At 46.4% G+C, this 9,621-nt stretch overlaps 1 protein-coding gene across 1 annotated transcript; it reads right to left on the bottom strand.

Moving 5' to 3' along the window:
• Positions 1-301: 301 nt before the first annotated feature.
• LOC125944497 (uncharacterized) lies at positions 302-2,935 on the bottom strand. Its single transcript, XM_049665000.1, has 2 exons — positions 2,740-2,935; positions 302-523 (listed from the first exon to the last, which is right to left on the bottom strand). Exons 1-2 carry the CDS (start codon positions 2,915-2,917, stop codon positions 375-377), a joined length of 327 nt encoding a protein of 108 aa, XP_049520957.1. The 5' UTR covers positions 2,918-2,935; the 3' UTR covers positions 302-374.
• Positions 2,936-9,621: the final 6,686 nt, after the last annotated feature.

The following is a 9,621-nucleotide window of genomic DNA, read 5'->3' on the forward strand; positions in this document are numbered from 1 at the left end:
GTATGAATGGATGCCGTCATATTTCCCGCCTTCCATTCACCGCACCATCTGTAATTTTTAAAAAGGCGTTTCTCTCCTTCAACATTGCTACTGCTTTACGGGCAGTCATCGTGGTTGTGGACACTTGGATGCATGACAAGACCTGCTCACGAAATTTCGCATAAAGACAATTTTTTGTCCTGAAATAAAATATTTTATTAAGTTCTTTTGCTTTCTACAAGTGGTCGTAGACATCCAAGTAGACAGATAAATCGGCCGGTATTTATATTGTAGCATATGCTATCGGTAATATGGTTGGACTCCTTGGCGCCACTGCAGTCGAAGTCGCAGAAGAAGGGTAATCAGGCAGATTGGGTACTTCGCTCAGCAGGCTCCTATTCAGCTGGTGGTGGCGCTGGTGGATCCTCAGCTGTAGCTGCTCCAAGGCCCTCTTTAAGTTTGTCCGCGTCGACTGCAATCACACCGGTAAGCGGGTTTGCGCTGCCCACCACTTTGTTTTGTCCGCTGCCGTCGGTCAGGACCACTGCAAGATTGGACAATAGGGCAGCAGAAAAAGGAGGCACCACAGAGGTTCTTCGCATAGATTTAAATGTTGGTGACTGCTGTTCTAATCGGCCGGCTTTATGCACGTAATGAAACAATCAAAAAGGCCGAAGTCAATAAGTTAGGCACAATGTATGCGGTAATCGAGATAAATGAAAACTGAAAATAATTGGCACCGTTTGCAAAGTGAGCACTATTAAGTTCAAGAATGCTTTGTATTATGTTGACTGAGCTGGAACAACCTGAATCCGCCTTTCAACTGTGGACTTGAAGGACTAATATCTTTAGGCGTTTAATTCAATTCTCTTACTGCAGCCATTGTTACAGTTCCACAGTGTGTATTGTACGCTCGCTACAATCACCCAGTCATATCGTCCCACGTGGGAAGAATCGGGCCAAATACAGCCATGACACCTCTGCGAGAAATTCAGTGGGAGTAACAGTTGCATTAACATTGAAAAGCGAGGATGTATTGAGAAGAGTAAGCCTGAACAGTACAGCCTTCGGCAATGAGTCAGTCAGTCTGTAACTGAGTAAGTCTGCGAGTCTACCAGTCCTTCCATCAGTGAGTTAATCACTGCTGCTTCACGCTGCTAGTCACGCTGCTAGTCAGTAAAACACAAAGAGGCAATAATTTCTCTAGAAGGGGTGGGAAAGTTTAGGCAAAATGAAGAGTAAGAGCAATTCAGTGCCCTCTTGCACGAGTCTGTCGACTTTTCATGAACGCGCTGCTCGCTAAGTCGCATATATAAAGGTTTTCAAGGAACTTAAGGCACTTGGTCGTGCCTCGTTCTTTAGAGCATTACGTCTCGGCGGCATGATATGAAAACACTCAGGCAACTATTGTTCAGCTATATTCACTTGTCCTGCGTTAGGCCGTTGCTGTACACCGGTTGTTTTAAGCACATAACAGCAACTAAGCACAATGCAATCTTCAGACTGCACGCTACGCGCTTGCCGGCGAGGAGTACTCCTGTGGTACGTCGCAAGCAAGAAGTTCCAGAAGCAATAGGCAAAGGCTGTTCGTCCCCTGATCCATGGTGTGATTCAACAGTAAACTGATCCGATACCGGCACAATACGTTATTGGCTAAAATTACACTAACATCTAAAAATTGCTACTTAATCCACCATACGCTTACTCCTGTTCTAAAAAACACGCTGAACGAAGTTGCTGATGCAGAGAACTCAAGGCTGTGTCAATGTATGACGCACTCATTTCTGTATTCCAGCCTCCCCATGGACTGGAATACAGAAATTCCGGTGCGACAGGCCGCTCGAGGAACTTTACCTGTATTCGCGGATAACTTTCACGCTCGGAAAAACACTTTTATATAGCACGTATTGAGAAACATAAAGCAGTAACGGGAGCTTCTCATGTTGCTCTACAATTTTCTCAGTGACACTTTTCACCTAAATATAATTGTCGAGAAATTATTTAAATAACTAAGACTAATTATCTAATTAGGCAGAATGAAAAAAATAATCTGAGTATTTACAAGCGACGGCAAGCAACATTACCTTGGTTCTGTCCAGCTACGTAGCATATGCTTCTTTTTTTAGTTTGGCCCCAGTTAATTGAAGCACCCTGTATATCTCAAGGGAGCTATCGTGTCAATTAGAACGTTTAGAACATTTCCATTAGGCTGTATATCATTAGGCTACATTTCACTAAGTTTACTTTCTTAGTTACGCTATTAAAATCAACGTATAAGATCGTTCGAAAGTAAATATGAAAACGTCTGAAAAGACGGCACTTCAGAAACGGCTGCTCTCGCTAGAAGCAGCCATTTAGAGCAACAGGTAATAAGACACGAATTCAATATGTGGAAAGAATCCTTTGAAATAACGACCACAACACATCACTCTTTACCTATACAAATTCATTCACGAGATTCAAGCCGATTTCTATCCCTTTAGCAGTGCTGCAATTGCCGTTTTCAACTGAGGACACCACCCACTCGACCTCAAGATCAATGACCTCGATGATCCAAATCAATGTTCGCTTCCCCCCCCCCCCAAAAAAAAAAAAATGCGTGACATACTGATACATTGTCTGTTTTTTTTTGTTTTTGTTTTTTGCCTATGGCAACAAAGGTTACAGAATTTATTAGTTCTTTGTTAACTGGTGTTTGTTAGCTACGGAGTGTTGATACCACTTTTTGTACGCGAAGCGGCGAGCTATCACTACGCCTACCTGGAGGAGGGTTTTGGGCGACATTGCCACCGGTGGGTATCATGACACCACCCAATTGCTGTCCCATTGTGTTCATGCCCATGGATCCTATGCCCATGGATCCCATGCCCATGGGCATTGCAGCGGTTCCCACGGCCGTAGAACGCACGCCCATAGAAGGCGGGAGAACGTATGGCATTGATTGCGGTACCACAACCACGGCGCCTGCTAGGAAACAAAAATTGAAATTATATGGTAATCCTCTTTTTTTCACTATGTGGTATGAGCTGTTATGAAAAAGCGATATACTTTTTTATTGAATGTTTAAGATGTTTGCCTAGCCATACATTTACCAAAAGTCCACAGATAGCAAGGACTGTATGTGAAATGACCCCTGCATACCTTGTTTACAGGTGACTAAAGCTTTTGGTCAAACCCTCTGTACCTGTGGAAGATAAGAGCACCTTTGCTTCGAGCGAAGTGTTATCACCACTACAGCAAGGTCCAAGTACACCTCGCAACATTAACGAGCTACTACATAAGTTTAACGCAGACTTTAACGCGTGAGGGCTCAGCGCACACGCATAAAACATGTTTGAACTCACCACAGGCGTTGTGCGCACATAACATAGTAGCGATCATGCCAATTCTTAGTTTATTAGGAGCATTTAAAGTGAAATCTCATCAAGATAGGAAAAAGAAATTTGTTTAGTGCAAGTACATAAACAAGACAGGATAAACAAGACAATATATCCACAAGACAAACAATATCCTGTCTTCATTATGACTTGCGCTAAACATACTTTTTTTTCAAGAATACCATACCAACAAGACCAAACCGTCACGATTGCAAGACATGTTTGTTTCGGTTCGGTTTCGCCAGTCTGGTACGATGTGCGCACGTGGAACACGTAGCTAGCATGCGCACTTTGCAGCGTCGTGTGTCAAGAACTCGTCCATGCGTCATCCTGCAAACCATTGTTTTATTATGGCCACCATTGCACCACAACAAATATTGAGGTGAAACTTTAAATGAATGAGTACGCCTTAAGAACTACTTCCATACTATTGAGAGCCCAAATGGCCGCGTTTTCGAATACTCAAACCCACATTTAATTGCAATACTATGAATGATCATTGTATACCTGGGTGACAGGCAGCGTGCCAACTGGCTGAGCGCCTTTTCTACGTTTTCAATGGTCTCGATGTCAATTGCCACATAGTTAAGTTATCTCGCTGAAAACTCTGGCATCAGCTAAAATAGTTGCAGTGGCTTAGCTCGGCTATGCCAGGATATACGTAGCTTTAGCAAAAGTTCAGCTGAAGGTCCGAGTCGCACTGGCGCTTTCGCTGAGTTTCACAGTATATTCAGTCGATCGGCGAGCCTTGACGTCATCGACGGCGTTTTGTTGTTGCTGCAGGGGTGGTCGGGCACGTCGCTCAGCCTCCTGGCGACGCCGCTTTGCTAGACGTTCGTCCCTTTGCTCCAGTGTCTCCGCAGCACGTTTAGCCTTCTTCTGTTCATTCCTCCTACGCTCAACCGCTAATTGCCAGGCAACTACTTCGGGATCCGATGAGTCAAGCTTCTCCGTTTTTCTGCGCTGTTGAGCAGCATTTGCGCTCTCCTTCTGCATGGCTATACCACACTGGCAAACGCCAGTCAGAAGCGCAGCGGCTCCAGCGCAGTGTCAGGCGGCGACTGCACAGCGAGCGCACGCCGGCGCCAGTGCGTCTACCACGGCTACGACGTCACTCCTCTGGAATGCGCAGACCGGCGGCGGTGAGTCGCGCGCGGCGGCGGCGGAGTGCGCGAGAGGTGCCGGCTCCGTTGGCTCCGGTGCGCAAGCCGTGTGACATCACTGATCCTTGCGCATGCGCAGCACGGCTCTTGATGTGCCGCGCGAGACGGGCTTGGCTAGGCCAGTGTAGCTAACGCTACAAAAAAAAAAAAAAAAGAATGCTTTCGCAAATGCTTGCGGTCGTTTATAGGTCCGCTGTCGGCCTGCTCCATTCTTAGATATGGTAGCAAGAGTTCGTGTTGACCTGATAACGTTCTTCTTATGCCTGTACTCAAAAAGTTCGTCAGCGAAGACTTTGATCGCTTAAGCCAGTTTTTTATTCACCTAAACATAGACAACATGGAGCTTACTGCTCTCAAAGTGATAGTGCTGTATCACAGTGAGTGTATATGGAAAGGGCATGGCAGTTTCATTTGCCAAACGAGAACGAACAATAACAGTACTATGTCAGTTGTAAAGATGGTGGCAGCACTTCGTGACACACAGCATTTGTGACTAACTATTTTGTTGTTCATCTAAGCAACGCTGGCATGACCATTAAACTTGTACATGGTTATCTTTATCCAAATACATCTTCACAATCAAGTCGGGTTAATTTTAGCGCGTTTTGTGACAAATCTAATGACATTCATGTTGTGTCATCGCTCATTACAGCAACGCGGGCGGCTTTCTCGCCAATTCTACAACCTGCTGTGAATAACGCCGAAAGCTTGCAATTATGCCATCAAGCAACATTATAGCTACATGCGATTATAACGTGCTATCCAGACCTGGCCTAGCGGACGCTCGAGCACCTTGCTCGACATTTATTTATTTATTTATTTATTTATTTATTTATTTATTTATTTATTTATTTATTTATTTACTATTTAAACTTTCATGATGTTGGGGATATTGGCAACAAGAATGATGCACGAAATTTCACAATGTATTGACTTTCCCTAAATAGCACGATTTAAGTCACTATGCTGCAAACTATACTTCGACAGGTTATGCTGAGACAAGCTACTCGGAGCAGGTGCATGAGGGTTCGGCACGTGGTTGGGGCTCAGCGGAAATATCACACGACGACAGTGTCGCGAAAGAGGATGTAGCCATGTCGCCACAATGAGCCGCTGTGAGAGCGTCGCACGTGATAGCAGAAATGGGGTAATATTATGGCAGGCCTGCTAAAAGGAAAACTTGATCACTACTTCACGTCACAACAAAGTGTGTCTGACAACAGTAAAAGAGTACTGGACTAGATATATCTTATTCACAATAACCCGCTCAAAAAAATGACAAGGCAAGGAACAGACGACACAAACGCTCGTGGCGTCTAAAACCAGACTTTTTATTGATTGACTGATTAATTGATTGATTTATTGCTTGTATAATTCATTCATTGATTGAAGAGACGCCGTAGTGCTGGACTCCGTATTGATTTCGACATCTTGGGGGATATTTAAGCCGTAGCTCAATCTTAGCACTCTCAGCAAGCTGGCTACCGAAATCGTGACCTTGTACCCAGCAGCAGTAAGTATGTGTAGTCACTGACTCGCGACTACGAGTAACAAAATGAATATTCGTTAGCACATCACTATAGATACTGCAAGTACTGTTTGTTTTAGAGTTGACATGTGTCAGGTAAAACTAAGAGGTGCCCTTTTTTGTGACTACTGGTCATTACGTATTTTTGTCCTTTTCCATTATAGGCTGGCAGTGCGTCCCTTGAAAGATATCACCCGGTATCACCTACCAAATGCTGAGGCGAGAAAGGAAAACAAATTTCGAGATGCAGAACAATAAACGTTTCTCAATCTAACGTATTAAGTACTTCGGCAACAAATCGGAGTTGTTTCTCAACCCTCTTGGTCAGTAATTCATTTGCATCGCATGCTGAACTGAAATAATCAGAATGAAATGTGACTGTTTACACTCACCGGTGGCTGTATGAGGTTGGAGGAACATGATCAACAGTTGGAGCAAACCACAGGACGTGATTATTGTAATATATTTCGTGCGCCCACGCTGAAACCAGAAGAATAAAATTCTGCCATCATTTGTCTACTGTTTACCAATGCATTCAAGCCAAATTAGAAAAAATAATAATACATCTTCTAAACATAATAATAAGTATTCGAAACTGCACTGTTGGATTGCAGTTTCGCAGGGCAGGAAGGCACACCTCTGGGTGCAAAGTATGAGAGTTATGAGAGCGTTTTGACATCAAGTGTCCACGTTCGTCGAGAGTTATGCGTTTATGTTTGCCTGTGCGCGCTGACACCATGCTTGTTACTTTAGTTAGTAAGCAAATAGTTCCAAATTTATACGGCCGATAAGCTATTATCCTTACTTCGTATAGCTGTCTACTAATTTGCTATCGCAATCGATGCTTGGCCTTTCGGGCGAAACTGCCGCTTTTTTTTTTTTTAACAGCGGAGCTGTTTAGACTTGGCAAAATTCCGGTGTGCAACGCTAAAACCTGTTGAGCGAGGAGGAGCCACGTCTCGCGAGCACGGTGCTCGCGAGCATAGCGCGTGAGCGCGAGAAATGAGTCTGGACGTAGACGTCATAGCTGCGCCGAGCACGTGTTCAGCAGAGTCATGTGACCGCGCTAATGAAAGCGTGCGCGCGGCAGCACCCGGTCATTTCTCCGCTCTACCGAGATACGGCTCGACCTAAGCGCACCTTGACGCCGGAAGAGGAGGCTGCCCGACGAGAGAAGCGCCTTCAAGCTATACGCGGGAAAGGATTCGCCGTCTTCGTGCCGATCCAGCCTACCTCGCCAACACAGCTGCCGATATGCGACGTCGCCGAGCCGATCCGGAATACCGAGAACGTGAGAATCAAGCCAAGCGTCAACGCCCATGCGGCTTTGTCGTGATAGCCTAGCCTTGCCCTGATAGCCCAACCTTGTCTAGAAAAAGCCAAGTTAAGCCACATTAAGCCTACATCAACTAGTTGCTCAGGAAAGTCACAAAGCTCTGCTGTTTCTTCAGACTTAGCACCGCTAGTGTCAAGCTGGCCTCATTTTTTTAACACGAAAGTGTTTTATGCCGGGGTCCACCAAGACTTCACTGACGTATTTCCGTCACGGAAAGCTGACGTATTTCCGTCACGGAAATACGTCAGCTTACAATGTACACGAACATAATACAAAGAAAGAAACCAGAAGAAAAAGTTCCACAAACATGCAAAATTTGGAAATCGAACCCACGACCTCTCGGTCCGCGACGATAGATCGCCGAGCGTTTAACCCATTGCGCCACAAACGCATTTGCAGAGAGCTACACAGACGCGCCTTATATATCTAACAATCCTCCGTGTACCCGCGCTCTTGCTCGGGGCGGTGCCGCCGCCTACGAGCAGAAAACAGAAGTACTGCATTATGACACTAACGCGCACCGACAGTGAACGCTTCGGTGGTCTCAGCACTACGACGCCTCGATGCCAGCATTCGAAGGGACGCTGGCATCAAGAAGCACTACCAACGCCACCTAGGTGGCGTTCACCGTACTCAGCACAGCGGAGCGTGGCCTCCGCAATTAGCTCTGAAAATGTTTCTGAAGTTGATCGCGGAGGCTGCAATTACGACGCGCTGTACGCGCTGATTTGACTCGGTGACGATTCAGTTACGTGCTTTGTCTTGCGCGTTGTATTAGTGTGTCAGTTACGTGCTTCGTCTTTCGCGTTGTGCTAGCGTGTGCAGCGTAGTGCAGCTTCCATATGCACGACGGTTGCTCATGGTCATCGACGTTGGTAGTCGTGATGGAGGAGACGTGCCACCAGGCGTCAGCGTGGGTGCATCAACGCCTAAGGGCGCTTTAGCCACAAAACACCAATAGACATTATATATCAATGTGCAATAAACATTACACTACTTCTGTGAAGACACGTTTCACTTTCGTGTTCTATACCGATTCCTATAAAAGAGGGATCAACCACATTTTTTTAAACAGCAGCGCTGTTTAAGCTCTTCGTTGCGCCGCGTAGCCTAGACCACAAACTGCGCCTGGCGATGACGTCACCGCGCGTCGCCTAGCAACCACTTGGCAACGCTGCACCTAGCTTCGGCAACGCTCCTCCGCCACCGCGCCAGCTGCTACGACCACACACCTGCTCCGTCTAGCCATGACGTCACTTCGTGTCGCCTAGCAACCACCTGGCATAGCTGCTCCCCCGCTTCGCCAAGGCATGCCATCGCTTCGCGAAGCTCTTCACGCCGCCCTTCCCAGCTACCGCGCACATGCTCCGCGCGCCTGCCGACGGATCACGTGACCTTACCAGAACTACGGCTCCCGCCAGAACCTCCTCGCTCCACCGGGTAGGTGGAGCCAAAAACCGTGACGTCACTGCGCGCCAACACGGTTCGTGGGCTGTGTGGGCTTTGTCTAGCTGTGCCCGGAAAATGTGAAGGCTGAGCTTAGTTATGACGTCACCGGGAGATAAAAGGTCGGAGCCGCCGCGACGGTGGCAGAACTCTCGTTGACTCTGTGGCGAGTACAAGTAGCCTTGACATGGGACGATCAAAAAAGACCCGCACACCCGACGAAGAAGCCGCTTATCTTGAAGCGCGTCGCGCGGCAAAGCGAGAATCTGCGCGTCGGCGGCGAGCCGATTCGGAATACCGTGCCTAGCAGTACTTAGCATTTCCTAGCAAAACTTAGCCAAGCCTAATAAAACTGGGAAGAAGCTAGGTCGATCACCAGCTCCGCTGTTTACTCCAGCCTTGCACCACTAGTGCAAGCTGCCCACATTTTTTTTTCTTTTTGACAGCGCCAGGCAGGAATTTATTTACCAATTTTTTTTCATTAATTTCTCCCGCCATTTACCGAATTAATATAACTGCAAATGTATACAGGACATTCCAGTGGGTATATCAGATCGCCTAAACGCGTGCACCTGATCAACTTGTGGTCCTCTATCTCAGATTGCTGCATGTTTCAAGAGCTACATTTTCGCAACCACTTACCAATATGGGTGGCAAGAGAACAGCAACTAAACTTGCTTTTTACGTGTACAAGATAAGCACGTACAAGACGGTCTTGTACTTCCTTATAGGCTATAATACAGGCAGCGAGTTTTCCCTTCATACCAAGAGCACTCAACAATGAAAAAGACA

Source organism: Dermacentor silvarum, chromosome 3, assembly GCF_013339745.2.
Source record: "Dermacentor silvarum isolate Dsil-2018 chromosome 3, BIME_Dsil_1.4, whole genome shotgun sequence".
NCBI lineage: Eukaryota > Metazoa > Arthropoda > Arachnida > Ixodida > Ixodidae > Dermacentor > Dermacentor silvarum.